The sequence below is a fragment of the Quercus suber genome, unplaced genomic scaffold, assembly GCF_002906115.3.
Source record: "Quercus suber isolate HL8 unplaced genomic scaffold, Cork oak 2.0 scaffold_4, whole genome shotgun sequence".
Classification (NCBI taxonomy): Eukaryota; Viridiplantae; Streptophyta; class Magnoliopsida; order Fagales; family Fagaceae; genus Quercus; species Quercus suber.
Window position 1 is genome coordinate 430,430 of NW_027069470.1, and position 16,334 is coordinate 446,763.

Here is a 16,334-nt window from a genome sequence, read left to right on the forward strand (position 1 = left end):
TTTAGGTGTAGACATGGATTGAATCTCATATTTTTATTCAATAATAAGAAATTTTACCAATTAAGTTAAGTAGAACCCATGCATATGAAACTATTCAACAATGCTACATAGATACCGAATTTTATTAACTTTATTTTTATATCATATAAAGTGATAGATTGTTGTTAGAGATATGTTAGCTCAATGTAATAGGCCCAAACCCAAATTCAATTTTTTTAATCTAGGGTTTAACTTATTATATATACTCATGTTATAGTTCATTGTAATATAGGCCCAAGCCTAAACCCAATTCTTTTAATTTAAGGTTTCTTCCATGAATATAAGTTATTATATTGAACTATGTAATCTTCGTGTTCTATATTTTATGCTTTAATATGATGTATCAATGTTAATATTTTTTAACATGGTATTTGAGTGAAACTCCGTTCTTGGCCTCTAGCAAAATCTCTCAGTCAAGCTTGCCACGGCCTCACTCAGACCACGCCTCACTGCTGTCAAGTCGTTGTCGTCGTCAACATTGTTCTGCAGCTGCCACGGTCTCGAAAATCTCGAGCAAGGCGTGTCTATTTTTCTTAGATCAGTGCCTTTCAAGCCTTTGTATGTTGAAACCGACTCCATAAGTCTCATCTTGAACATGCTGCAAGCAAAATCCTGGAATCTAGCAGCCATAATCAGGTCCATGCGCCGCCACACGCGGCCAATATTTTCTGTGGCCGATTCACACGCCTCTTTGATTCCTTACTTACATCTCCTTCAATGGTCACACACGCCAATCCTATGGCGCTTCTGCGTCGCCCGATCTACAAAACTTTGGAAATTTGGAGATCATCCACCTTTTCACTCGCTCACCGTTGATTCCAGGTACTCTTGGGTTATTCACGCACTTCCATGCACTGGCCAATCCTTTGACGTCATGATGCTGTCACTATTAGCCACGTCAGCCCTAATGACGTCATTTTGCCTCTCCATATCATCCGCCTTGTTGGCCCATGTCAGCTTCTTGCCAACGCCATGCAAGCGACTGAGCGAGACATGTCAGCCTTTGATCGTTGCTTTAACCACTGGTCGTTGCTGACCTGCTGACTATTGACTTTTAGAGTTGACTTTGCCTATCTATTTACCAAAGGCGAAAATTTTTCAGTAGGCCTATCTTGATTTTGGGGTCTATTTCTTTATTTGAAGCTCTGAATTCATTGAATTGACCCCTTTTTCATCGTCTTTGGGTCTCACCATAGCACAAAGACTTGCAAACTATGTTTCATCAAGATATCGTCTTCGTCAATTTTTTTTCAAGCCTTCAATGTAGCCATTCTTCAACCCTAGTAGCCTTTATTGGTCATTGATGCAGCCTTTCTTTGGTATTTATCAGATGTCGTCGTCTTCCTATGCGCATTGCACATGTCTCCATAGTGCTCGATCCTTTTGGTCTCTTCAAGGTCATTCTTCAAGCTTTCTTTGTGGCTTCCTCAAGGAATTTTTGTGGTCATCTTCATGGTTTCTTCATGGCATATTTAAAAGATCTTCTCAAGCTTATCTAACTTCAATATTTCATCGAGTTTTCACCTTGAGTTTGTTAGAGGTATGTTAGCCCAATGTACTACGCCCAAGCCTAATCCTTCTAGTTTAGGGTTTAGCCTATTATATATACTCATGTTATAATTTATGTAACACATGATTTGTACTATACTTTCATATATTTAAGATAAGATGTAGCCATTTAGGGTTTTTTTTTTTTTTTTTATAGATGTAGGCAGTTAGATTGAATCATGTAACCCTCGTGTTTTATATTTTATGCTTCCGCATCCACATCTATTTTAGCATATTTAACATGGTTTATCAATACTAATATTTAACATTTGTGATTAATATAGTATCACTTTCACGTAAAAATACTATTTGTATTACTTTTATTGTATGCCAATAATAACATGTCATCTCTGCAATCATGAAAGATTTAAGAAAAATATTATGTCATACTCTACACATTGTATACAACAACAAGAAGCAATAATCCTAAATTTTTGGGGTTGATTATGGATCCTTAACAAATTAGTTAGGCTATAGGTTTCATAAATTCTTTTCCTCCATTCTATTTTATTTGAGGTTATACTCTTTATTTTACTTCCTCAATATACAAGTTAATTTTTTTAAGGAAGTAACATAACGTATAAAGTATAACCAATTACAGCATGTTACCTTTTTGTTTCCTTTCATTCTTATTTTGGTCACTTGGTGCATGAAATCTTCGATGGATTAGAGCATCCACGTACATTTTTGAATTCTTTGGCTAAATTGTCTATTAAAAAATTCACATTTTCTACTTTAACTACTTAATTTTAAAATACACATTTTCACTCTCTATTCTTTTACTACTCTATAAATATATTTTTTATTTATTTTTATTTTATTCTGTTTATATTCTTTCTTTATTATTGGTTTCCAACCATCAATAAATACATTGACCAAATCAATAAAATAAGCTATTTTCATCACAAATATTAATGGGACAAAGTTTCCTTAGGATTTCACTTAATATCCTTTTATTAAAAATTAGCTTAATTTTCAGCTAACTCTACTTCATTTCTCCTTCCTCCTCCTCTATCTAAACTGGCCAATAGAACTTATGGGCACGACCATCCCAAGAAGAGCTTTCGTTATAATCTCGAACTCTGCCCCAACCTAACATCGAGTCAGACTGTCTATTAGTCATGAACTCGTTGTTGAGTTGACTGAATTGCATTTTGTCAATGCACCACTCAATATCTTTATTGATTATTACAGCTTTTTGTATATTCTTCAACAGTGGTGCATGACTAGCTTGGGGTGATTTATTTTTGGGTGAACTTTAGCCACAATAGTGGACATTTTAGTTAAAATTCTAATTTGAAGAGTCCAATATTGTAAAAATCCTTAGGTGTCTAGCCTTGTTTTTCTCAAAGTAATTCTATTAAGACAATAATTTTCATAAGAGTTGAATTGCCATGTTTTATTGGCAATTTTATTAGTTTTTATTTGGATCTTATAATTAGAACTTTTGTGACTCTAGAATTATTGTTTTCTCTTTGTGTGGGTTCCTTTTTTTTTTTTTTTTTTAGCACACACGTCCAAGTAAAAAGAACGATCCAGGGCCCAATACTTATTGTTTTAAGGGACTGGGCTTGGTTTACCACAGCTAATTGGGCTGATTTTGAACTAGGTGGTGCACAGAACACGAATCCTGCAATACATACATTCTAACATACAAGACATATATGCATTGAACAACAAGAACCAGCAGAGGAACGAAATGATAAAGAAAGAGCATAAAATAAAGCGTTAGGGATCTTAAAATAATGCAAAATACTTTATTACTTTCTTGATTATGCAATACACTATGCTCACTAGGATGTGTTACAAGGTCCAAATAAGTTCAAAAATTATTGACTTAGATGGCTTTTCAGGCCTCTACGACTTGTAAAGTTTGAATCTGTTTGAATCAAAGTGTGTTCTCTAATGGCTGTTTGAGGATACCGCACGGTATTTCCCTCCTTTTTTTTTATTTTTATTTTATTTTATTTTATTTTTATAGAATTCTAACAAAGTTTTCTCAATGATTTTTACTCTAATCCACTGTTGCTAATTACCTTTCACTGTTGGCTGCTTTCCCTTTTATAGTGCCATCCTAGGGTTTCTAAGGTACCACTGATTCCCTTTATTTGTTTTTTTGGGTACTAGAACCAAAGTTTAGGAATGACAACGGGTCGGGTTCGGGCCGAGTTTTTCCATATTCGGACCCGACCTGCAGGCCAAGACCCGCGGCCTGGACCTGACCCGTTTACTTAACGGGTTTTTTTCTTGGGGCCCGAACCCGCACCTGCCGAGCTCCACGGGCCCCGTCCAACTAGAACAAATTTGGGCCTAATTCTTGGACCAAATCATGGCCCAATCACAATCAATTTTTTTTAAGGCCCAGATGCCAAAAATAGGCCCAACCAGCTTAAAATATGAAGAAAACAAAAAAAAGGAAATATCTTACACCCACTTGTGTAAGATCTTGAGTATAAGTATATGCATTATGCTTAGTGTTAGATTTTTCGTCTTTTTTTTTTTTCTCTCTCTCTCTCTCTCTCTTCTTTGTTAATACATATTTTTCACCATCAAAAAAATAAAAAATACAAATCATAGATTCATAATCCCAAACATAAACAGAAACACAAATCAGCTTGTTTTTTTGGCTCTTCTCTATTAATACATATTTTTTACTAAAAAAAAAAACACAAATCACAAACAGAAAACAAAATCAATACTCAATAGATCCCTATTTCGATTCTTTCGTCGTCGATGTCGCTAAGCGACATACGTGCCGCGGCGGCGTGTGCAGCTGAGGCTAGATTGCATAGATCGCTGGGCTTTGAAGGATCTGGTGCGATCAGCTGTGCCTGGAAAGTGATAGTGAAGCCGTGAGGGTGGCTGAGAGTGGGTCTGTGGGGGGGGGGGGGGAGGGGCGACGAGAGGAGCACGAGACGGAGCGTGACTGCGTGAGGTGTGAGGCCGTGTGCTGTGTGAGGCAGTGAGGGACGAGGGTGAGGACTGAGGAGGTGTGACCATATGAGCTGAAATGAGGGAGTGAGGGTGAGGAGGCTGGAGGTGTGAGCTGAAAAATGAAGGAGTTAGGGTTTGTGTTTTACCGTGTTTATAGCTATATATATATAGGGGAGGTTTTTTTAGTAATTTCATTGTAATAGGGTCTTATTTGGGTCGGGTTTCAGGTTTTTTTGATAAAACCTAGACCCGACTCGGACCTGCTTCGGGTTTTTTTTAAAAAAATCCATACCCGACCCTATTCTTTATCGGGTCAGGTAAAATCCGCCCTATTAAGGTCAGGCTGGGCCGAGTATCCGCAGGCCGGATCTAAATTGTCATCCCTACCAATGTTGTGCCAGAAACATTGGTGGCTAGTCCCTTCCTCATTCTTCATTATTTTCTTCTTTTGAGATTTCCTCTTCCAAAGACCCCAGTTAACCTTCCCATTCTAGGGTGTCTTAGAGGGCTGACGTTTGGTCTTTCTTCTTTCAAGGCTTCTAGATTCCACCTTTTCAAACCCAATTTTTGGCTGCTTTTCCCTTTGTCATTTTTCCCAAGTAAGCTGATTCCTTCCTGCCAGGCTGAAAGATCCCCAACCACATTCTCTTATGGTTCTTCTTCCTTGGTTCCTCGAGGTTCTAGGCCTTTACTCATGGGTTGTTGGTTCTTAAGCCTTCTGACCCCCTTTCTGCATCATTGGGTGGTTGATAGGAACATATCTATTCTAGTTCCTTGTGTTTTTGGTACCCACCCTGAACTGTCTCAATTCCAACCTAACTTTGCTGCATGTCCCGAGGATCCCAGGCTCTTGGGAATCACCAAGTATCCTGGCCCAATTATTTTCCCGGGCTCCCTAGCGATTTTCTGACCTTTAAGGGCTAGGCTGAGCTTTTTTCCTTCCTTTATTTTATGGGGCTCGAAACTTGCCTATTTATGGATTTGGGTCCCTCCTTATGGACCCTTAATAGGTTTGGGCTTCTCTTCCTTCTTATTGGAAGCCCAGATGCTTTATTTTTCCTAGATTTCAATCCCTTGCTTTGTTTTGGGCCTCGGTATAACATTGTGATTTTTTGGATCTCAACACTCTTTTACTTGCTATTAAAATATTTTATTTAGAGAAAAGGTTTAAAAAAAACCCCCTCATATACATGCCATAGATACCATACCTACTATTGGAAGTCATTTTAAAAAAAACAATTACACACACATATAATAGAATTTTAATCTATGGGTTCATTTCACATGCATGGTTTTTATATCATCAGGTCAAGACAATAATTGACTTTAGGGGTAGGCAGAGTTCGAACTTCATAGTATATTTTTTTATTCAACAATAAGAGATTTTACAAGTTGAGATAACTGAAACCTATATTTTTATAGATTGTATTTGCATTTTCATAAAAGTAAAATTATTAGTTTAAATTATACTATCAATATTTGTATATATCTATATATATCTAAAAGATGAAGCACAACATTTATTGTTGCTATGCTCCTGTTGAATCACATTAACGGCCACATCATCCATTTATTTCTAACATTTTTTCTCTCTCATTTTTAATTATTTTTCTCCTTATTAATTTATCACCTTACAATTACTCTTCCTCCAACATTTCCCCCACTTTTAACTTTTTATCTCCCCACTACTTTATACCTTAACCTTACAATTCCTCCATCCCTTCGTATTCATTTTATTTTGACTCTTCTTCACCCCATTTTTTTTTACTATAAATAGTTGCTTTTCTCTCTTCCATTCTATCTATATTTTGCCCACACAAATAGGTGAATACTCTCTCTCTCTCTCTCTCTCTCTCTCTCTCTCTCTCTCTCTTGGTGAATTTTTAATTCTTTTTTGTACATCTAATTTAGGTTGAAGAATTTTTTGTTGAACTCTACTTTGGGTTGATGCATTTGGTTACATTTTAATTTTATTGTTAAATGTTATCCAATGATTTTATATAATGTTATTCTACTACTTAGCATAGCTTGGATAATTTGTTATTTACAATTATATATTTTCTTTTGAATATTCTTCTACTCACCGTATTTTCTATAATTTTTCTATTTCTCTCACATTCTCTCCTAGAATATGTGATCATTCTTCTCTCTCTCTCTCTCTCTCTCTCTTCTCTCTCTCTCTCTCTCTCTCTCTCTCTATATATATATATATATATATTCTTTCTTGCAACTCTACTTTTGATACTTTATGCATTTTGAAGGTATGTTTTGTGAGTTTCTCTTCACATATAGTTTTGATTTGAGTTAATTCTTAGATATATTGGAAGTGAGAATTTGAAAATTTTATTTACTTGAATTTAAGTAAAATATTATATGTTTAATTCTTAAAATAAAATATGAGAGAAAATATAAATAATTTAATAATATGGAGGATGTGTCTGAATTAAATGCTGAATAAGATAAGATGAGAAGAAAAAAAAAGATAATAATAAACATCAAATTATCCAAATCATGTTATGTAATAGAATAATATTATATTCTTATATACTATATATTTTAATTCTTTATAATAGAATATGATAACATTTAACAATAAAGAGAACCAAAAAAAAAAAAAAATCTTATATTCTATTTTTAATTCTTTATAATGCAATAGGATAACATTTAACAATCAAAGAGAACAATTGTAATATTTGAATGTGCCTATCAATTATTTGAGTAATATCAATTTTAAATTTGTGATGAAATTTGATTAACATGACAATCTCCTTAAAAATATTTAGTTGTAGAAATAAAAAAGGAAAACATAACACACTATAAGAAAAGTTTGAAGAATACAGATCACTTGAAAAAAGAATAATAGCTCTTCTCAATAATAATAATAATAATAATAATAATAATAGAAAGAGAATAATATCAATTAAACACACCCAATTTTTCCCCCAAAAAAAAAATTATAATAATAGAATGATATATTTGTAGAGACTGATATATTCCCACGCTGTACACATTTGCTTCATAAAATAAACCAATAATTGTCGTTTGTAAGAAAATCTTATCCTACCTTTCTAAAAAAATTACAAACACAGATGACAAACAAAGGGATTTTTTTGCAATTTAACACCAAAATGCTAACAATTTTGTTAGTTAGCATCGTTTTCAAACTATTTAAGAAACTAACATCTTGAGCCTCTTAGACTTGAGTTCACTATAGACTTTAGTTTATGTGCTGGCAGTGCTGAGGTGGAAAATTATCCACATGGAACCCAAACTAGAAAACACAATATCAACCCAGAAAACAAGCAACAACTAGAGAGACACTAGCAACAATACGAGAGAGACATCGGAGACAACAAACCCATAAAACAACAAAATAAAACCCAAGCACAGTAGACAATAAACCCAAAAAATAGCAAAACTAAGCAACAATACCACCAAAAACAACAAACCCAAGCATTGGAGACAACAAACCCAGTGAGTAATAACAAACCTAATCTGCTTCGGTGCCAAGATCAACAAGCCCAAGCTAAGAGAGCCGCTTCGGTGCCATGATCCAAACTATCGTGGGGTTGTGTTTTGATTTGGGTTTTTTTTTTTTTTTTTTTTTTAAATTTTTAATTTTTTTACTTTTAGGTTTGGGTTTCTGAGAAATGAAGTTGTTAAGGTTCTTCTTCTTCGGTTAGATCTTCATTCTAGGTCAGATTCTTCTTCTTCCTTTCTAGGAAACAATTTCCTTCGTGGGGCTATGTTTTGGTTTGGTTTTTTATTTGGGTCTTGAGGAAAAAAAAAAAAAAGAAGAAGAAGAAGAAGAAGAAGAAGGAAGAACAGGAATTCAGTGCAGGAACGGAACTCGAGTCTCTAGGACTCGAGTTCCACGTGGATTTTAATCCACCTCAGCACTGCCAGCACATGAAACTCGAGTCTAAGAGACTTGAGATGCTAGTTTTCTAAATATTTGAAAACATTGCTAATTAACGAAATTGTTAGTAAAATGATGTTATTTTGCAAAAGTATATTATTAGTTTAATTATACTATCAATATTTGTATACATTCATATAAAAATGTATAATATTGTACACATTTGCTTAGTATAATAAACCAAAAATTTTCATTTATAAAAAAAAATCTTATCCTACCTTCTTTGGAAAACTACAAACACAGATGACAAACTAGGGTTTTTTTTAATTATTTTTTTTAATTTTTTTTTTAATTTTTTCAAAATAACATTGATTTTCAAACAATTTCATTAGTTAGCACATTTTCAAAATTATTTAGGAAACTAACATCTTGAGTGCAATAAACTCGATTTTGGAATGCTAAATGGAGTTTGTTAGATGAAATCGAGTATGTAGAAATCGATTTCTTTTAAATTGAAATCATTCAATTTCAGTACTCACTCAGCAAGTACAACTCTTCTTCTCCAACAATCAAACACAACAACCAGAGAGAAACAACACAGTCAACAAATCCAAGCAAACCCAAAGACCCACAATGAAATCAACAAACCCGCCTAATCAATGTCGTGATTGTGGCTCAGATGTTGACTTAGAACTCAGAGTCGGACTTGGTGGGCCTTGCCGGTATTGTGTTTGGAATGGCGTGGTGATTCATCTACGCCAGCGTGAGGTTTTAGTGATGAAGAAGAAGCCCGGACTTGTCCTCTTCGCTGTGTGGGTTTAAGGTTTCGATGAACTATATCGAGCCTGTAAGGCTCGATTTCACTTGAAGGAACTCGAGCTTCAAAAGCTCGAGTTCCATGTTTCGCAGATCATAGAAAATGAGTCTCTTAGACTCGAGTTGCTACAATGAACTCGAATTTATGAGATGTTAATTTTCTAAATAATTTGAAAATAATGCTAACTAACAAATATGTTTGAAAAATGATATTATATATGGGAGGAAATAGGTAACTATTTTTTTTTCTATAACTATCTAGTTAGTTGGTTCGGTTCGAAAACTATATTGATTAGTAGCACCTCGAGTCTCAGAAAGTCGAGTTGTGCGCTCATACCTCGAGTCTTTGAGGCTCGATTTTTATAGTTTGACCTGGCCTAGTTCCACGTGGCATCCCACGTGGAACTCGAGTTTTTGAGACTCGAGGTCTAAGCCCATATATAAACCACAGCCACCCAGAAAGAAATCAGAGCATGAAGAAAAAAAAAAAACCCCCGAAGAAGAAGAAAGAAGCCGAAAGCCAGAAGAAAAAAAAAAAAAAAAAAAAAAACCTAGAAACAAGCTCCAGGCCGGCGCGACCGGGCCGCAGTGTGGCCAGGGTCGGCGCGACCCAGGGCTCGCGCGGCCCGAGTCGCAGCGGTCGCGCGGCCTGCACGACCCAGGGCTCGCGCGGCCTGCGCGACTCGGGCCGCGCCGGCCTGGGGCTTGCCGGCCTGGAGCTTGTTTTTGGGTTTCTCTTTTCTTTTCTTTTTTTTTTTTTTTTTTTTTTTTGATGAACACATATATGGTATTTCAGCATCTTTTTCTAGATTCTTTCTCTCTCTCTGTGATCTGATTTTTTTTTTTTTTTTTGGTATTTTGGTTTGTAGATGAGAGACTTGGATACTTGAAATATTTTCAAATTTTTTTGATTTGGAAATCGAGTTTCTGAGACTTGAGGTCCACGTAAACGCCACATAGACCTCGAGTCTCAGAAACTCGAGTTCCATGTGGGATGCCACGTGGAACTAGGCCAGGTCAAACTCGACTTTCTGAGACTCAAGGTGCTACTAATCAATATAGTTTCCGAAGCGGACCAACTAACTAGATAGTTATAGAAAAAAAAATAGTTACCTATTTCCTCCTTATATATGGCAATTTTGGCCTGACAAACGAAGGCCACAAGGCCTCTTGCCTTTTTGAATCTTGACCGACATCCTTTCAATATAAAAGCATATCCAAATCTCTTTTAAGTTTTTCTAAAAATCTTGACTATTTTCTCTGGTTCACCGAACCAAAACTACTAATCCCAAATTGACCCTCTTGTCCAACCGATCTTCCTCACAGTGTAAAATCCAGAAGCAGAACCAAACTCTGGTTTGTGCAATTTTATATAGTTGGGAGTTGGGACTTGGGTGTGCAACTCCGAGGTTGTCTCTATTCTTTGACTGTCTTTATTCCCAAACTGAAAGACGCTGCAACATGCCAATTTCCGAATCCATGGCCATCAGAAATGGCACTTCCGAACCTGATAGCTTCCACAACTTCTTTGAGATCTGGGTTTCCGAGCAAAGCCAATACCTCCAGGAACTCATCTCTGCCTCTCAACACCACAAGCAAAGCTCCAACATTGGCTCTGAGGATGATACGGTGATCTTGAGCCCACTCATCGGCAGAGTCATCAACCATTACGAGCAATACTATGGTGCAAAGTCGAAGTGGGCTAAGCAAGACGTGTTTGCCATGTTGTCACCTTCATGGAGGTCCTCACTTGAGGACGCGTTCATGTGGATAGGAGGGTGGAGACCCAGTATGGCTTTTCACTTGCTTTACTCCAAATCAGGGTTACAACTCGAGAAGAAATTCACTGTGTTGGTTCGCGGGTTTAGTTCTGGCGATTTGGGTGATCTTTCTCCGAGTCAGCTCAACCAGGTGGATGCTTTACAGAGGAGGACTATTGTGGAGGAGAAGGAGACTACTGAGAAGATGGCAGAGCTTCAAGAAACTGTGGCAGACTCGTCCATGGTTGAGTTGTCACATGTGGTGTCTGAGTTGATGAGGGAAAGAGGTGGTAGTGTTAATGGAGTGGAGGAAGAGCGAGTCGAGTCGACTCTGGGGCCTAAAGAGGAAGGGTTGGAGGAGATCTTGCAGAAAGCTGATGATCTACGGTTGAGAACTCTTAAAGCAATTCTTGAAGTTTTGACTCCAATCCAGGCCGTCCATTTCTTGATTGCTGCTGCTGAGTTGCACCTCAGGCTTCATGACTGGGGGAAGAGGAGGGACGATGTGGTTAGGCAACACCGTGGGACTGGTCGCACTGAGCGGTGACAGAACTTTTGTACCACAATTTTTGGCATCACGATGACTATGAGTGGTGAAAAAAACTTGGTAAGTCAATGTGAGAGTGTTTCGTTCATTATTTATAATCGATCACATCAATAAATTGCGGTGAAAGTTATGGTCATAGAAGAATTGGAATTAGTAGTTAGAATTTAAACGGGGACGGGCTTCCTTGGCTTATTGTTCTTTTTTTTTTTTAAAGAAACCTTTGACTTAAGTTTTCTAAGTTTTAATTATGTGTTGTTGGGGGCATTGTGAGTAGGTATATGGGTGCTTAATCAATACTATTTTTGAATTGCATTCCATTTGTGATATTATTAATTTATTATTAGAACATATGTTGTGGAAGTCAGCAATGCAAAACTCCATCCATTTATGTGGTTGATATGTGCTTAGAAGTTCCTAAGATTCTAATATATAACAATTTCATTTAGATTCTAATAACATTCTCTTTTAGATCAATTTAATCATTCAGAGCTTTTTATTAATCTTTTGAAATCCAGAAATGTGATGCGATCCTAGAAACTTTGGAGGATAAAATTGACCCAAAAAAAATTAAGAAAAAATTATATTCCCAGCTTAGAGGGGCTAAATCAAATTTTAGCCTTTTCTTTTTTTCCCTTACAAAACTACCAGAGAAAAGTAGAAAAAAGAAATGTTTTTGGCACTGGGCTCATTGTAAGATTTATCATTGATTTTAGTAATATGATGATGATTTGTTTTAAAGCATTTTCCATGTGTTTTGCATGTTGATAGGTTGTCGTCTTTCACATTCAAATTATGAAGAAAACTAATAACGTGGGAAGAGTTCAAGATAAAGAAGAGTTGCATTTCTTTTCTTTTCTTTTTCTTTTTCTTTTTTTTGATAAAAAGAGTTGCATTTCTTGACTTTACTTTATCATGTATTCAACGTTTTTAACCTGTAGGTAATAGTTGGCAATGATCTCTGTTATTTTTAGAGAAAGTTTAGGGATATAGTTTTTGTTACAACTGTTTCCATAAAAGTGATGGAAAAAAAGTCGTGGGACATGTAAAATTGATTGTTTACTCACAGTCAATCACTGCAATAAAGTGTGACAAAAGTTGCGGTCTTTGGCCAAGGGCTTGGGATAGCCCCCAACTTATGAAAAATCTGCATTCCCCCTTATATGTTTTAAAATATATATGATTTTAGAAATGAATTTTAGCAACGCCCCCCAAGTTTGATTTTTTGAACTACAATTATATAGACGTAAGGTCTACTATCTTAAAAATAGATAAATTTATATAATTGGTTAATACATTATTTTTTTTCTCCCATATCCTGCTGTGGGAGGTAGTGCGAGAATGAAATTCATACTAATAAATTCCCATGGTCTTGAAGATACTGAAAAAGACAAGTCCAGCATTAATGCTTATATTTCAAGCAAGGCATGCACCTTCGGAAAAACTTTAAAACATGACACATCACTTTCTATGACATGCCGAAAGAACTTTTGATGTAGCAAGGGCATAGACTTATCTCTATCAAAATGACCCTGGTTATGAGCTTCCTACATAATTTAGTCTCTTAAAGAGCATTGAGGCACACAAAGTTGCATCCCCCTGAATAGAATGCCTTCATCTTGGATAAGTTGCACGATCCCTATCTACAAGACTGCTAGCACAACTGGTAACTTATTTTCTAAAGTGTAATGCCCTTTAAAAGCATCAAATCCCGACATTGCAGCCTGTGTATGACTTAAGAAAGCTTGCCTTCTGCTCAAACCATCAGTCACTTTGTTTAAAGAGACTGCTTTGTGTTTGTTAATTGTTATTGCAGATGAATTGCTATAGATTGCCACCCACTTGCCATGCCTCTTGTGTAAATTCTATTGGCTATTGAGATGATTCAAGGCCTCATGATCAGTTTTTAAGATGAACTCTTTATCTTCCAAGTAATTATTTCAGTGCTTAATGGCTTGGACAATAGCATAGAATTCTAGATCATAAGTGCAATAATTAAGTCTAGCACCACTCAATTTCTCACTAAAGAATGCTAAAGGTTTACCTTCTTGGCTGAGAACTCCACCAGTCCCCTGGATGGATTCATTTGTGTCCAGCCAAAAAACACTGTTAAAATCTTGAACGTGGAGGATTATAAATGATGTGAAGGCTGCAAAACTGGTTGCAGCTTCTAGACTCCATAGTAGGGCCTGCTGCTTCAAGTTGTCAATCAGTGATGCTAGAGCTGAAATTCTTGATGAACCTTATAGAAAGTGGATGGGCCGTGAAAACTTCTGACTTCCTCCATTATTTTTTGGAACTAGCTACTCAAGAATAACTTGAACCTTGGCTGGATCTATCTTAATTCCTTTTGTAGCTAAAAATGTACCCTAATAAATCCACCTAGCTTGTGGCAAATTAAAAGCGCATTTCTTGGTGTTGTCATAAAATTTATGCTCTATTAACATCCTAAACACCCTCTCAAATGTGGATTTTCCCCCTTTAAGCATTAATGTGGTTTTTTGTTTGTTTTCATTTAAGCATTGACATGTGACATGGCACTTTTAATTCTATTTAAATAATTTCTTTATTATTGTTAAATGACATGTATGCAATTTGTTTAGTCAGGTCAACATTATCATTAGACAGATGACAGTAAGGTTAAATTTGAAACAAACTTTAAAACCTTAGAAGGATAAAAATAAAATATTTAAAAATATAAGAGCCAAAATGAAAATACCCATTAAACGAAACTGAATATTTGCGATAAAATTTTCAATGTTGCTAAATATAAATTTCCTTGCTACTTAATACAAAACCTTTTACATTGCTGAATATGGTAATTTCGTGTCATTAGACGCACAAATTTTTTTTTCTTTTCAATACAAAAATTTGTCTAGTTCAATATCACATTGTTACTTATGGTGACCATTGTTAAATTACCGATTCTCCCAGAAGCTTAAGCTAATAGGAAATTGTGAGTTTAATCACTTAATCATAATTCTAACAACCATTCCATAATAGTATGGACTTGCTTCTTGTGACACGTATTCTTTAGAATTGGTCTCAAGTTTGCAAGACGGACTCAAGATTAAATGGAGGGTTCCAAACTTTACTCCCCTTGAATCCACATCCAAAACCATCCAATCAACTCAAACGTGGTGTGACCAAAAAAAAAAAAAAAAAATCTTTTCATTCCTATGTAACGTTAGTACAACACAAGAAATGTTACAACAGTTATATTTGTAGGATTTTATTTGTTCATATATGTATCCACTAACTAATGAAATCTCTTAATCATCTATTATTAAGTTGATTCCTTGAAAGCAATATGCAGCATAGTCTTTTCCTGACAAAATCTCCCTTCCATTTTTAAATTTCCTTGTTGTTTATATATTTTCCTACAATCTCACCCTCTCTTCCAAGTTTTCTCAAGCAGCTTTCAATTTTAGATTGAGGTCCATAGTACTTGACTACTTGGTACTTAGCCAAAAAGAGATTCAAGTCCGCTTCTTTACATCACTTTTGGAGAAAAAATAGAATTTTTCATTGTACTCCTGTAACAAGGAATCAAAAGCCAGTTCAGTACATGCCAATGATACCACTTGACTTTTTTTTTAATACTAGTTTGGGTGGCACGTGCAAGCGTGCTGCCCCTTGAGTGATAAATTTAAGATAGAGACAGTGAAACATTGATTTTTGGTTCAAAAAATAAACCAAAAATGTTTAGAGACATAACAAAATATCATAATATTTTTATAATAACTTTATTTTATTTTGACTTATAAAGAACTTACACCATAACAATTATGAAAATATTATTATAACAACAAAATGTCACATTTTCACAATACCTTTATTTTAAGTTGTAGCAGGTCGTGGTATAATATTTATTATTTTATTTTGATTTATAAGCAACTGATAACTTCACAGTTGTGAAAATATTGTGACAATAACAAAACCACCATCCACTCTCTTCCTTCATTCTCAAGAAAGAAATAATAAACATTGAAATTCACAACAACAATGCCTATGTATATTTGGCACAAGTACTATAGCTAAAATGCATTTTGTACAATAAATGCATAAGTTGATGTGGGTGACTTTTGGTGTTAGGATTTGGCTTACCTCCAATACTTTTTTAACTGGAGATCTCCTTTTGTTTTAAATACACTATGGCAAGTGATAGTGAATTTTAATCTCCACATTTTATTTTATTAGTGGATGATGTGGTAGCTTCTTATTATAACAAAAGGAGATTTCAGTTAAAAAAGTACTAAAAGTAAGTCAAACCCTTGGTGTTAAATGGCAAAATTGTCTCTTATACCATTTTGCATGAGCTGATATGAATGCTCTATAAAACTTAAACTGTTTACAAGTTTCTTACACCTAATTGTAAAAATACTATAACAACAAAATGTCACATTTTTACAATACCTTTATCTTAAGTTGGGCATGTCCTAGTATGATATTGTGACAATATCAAAATGTCATAATTTTTTAATAAGAGTTTTATTTTTAGTTGTGATTGGTCTTAGTATGATAGTTTATTATATTTTATTTTGACATATAAAGAACTGGCACCTTGAAAATTGTAAAAATATTATGACAATTTATTATGTAGTATTATACTCCTCAATCAAAACACTGTATCATTGCTATAAATATAATATATAAAAAAAACAAAAAAAAAACAAAAAACAAAAAACAAAACGAACCGAACTCAAAGGTGATTTGTAGCACTACACATATAGGTGCTTAAAAGAAAAAAAAAAAGAGGTCAGATGTCATGAAACTGTGAGTTTTTTCTCACCAAATTGACTCAACCAAAAACACTAAAGACATGTCTTAGTAC

General features: G+C 35.0%; 1 protein-coding gene across 1 annotated transcript; it reads left to right on the forward strand.

Annotated features, from left to right (window-relative positions):
* The first annotated feature begins 10,342 nt into the window (after positions 1-10,342).
* LOC112019042 (protein DOG1-like 3) lies at positions 10,343-12,628 on the forward strand. The gene is made up of 2 exons (XM_024051576.2): positions 10,343-11,563; positions 12,272-12,628. Exon 1 carries the CDS (start codon positions 10,658-10,660, stop codon positions 11,501-11,503), a length of 846 nt encoding a protein of 281 aa, XP_023907344.2. The 5' UTR covers positions 10,343-10,657; the 3' UTR covers positions 11,504-11,563; positions 12,272-12,628.
* Positions 12,629-16,334: the final 3,706 nt, after the last annotated feature.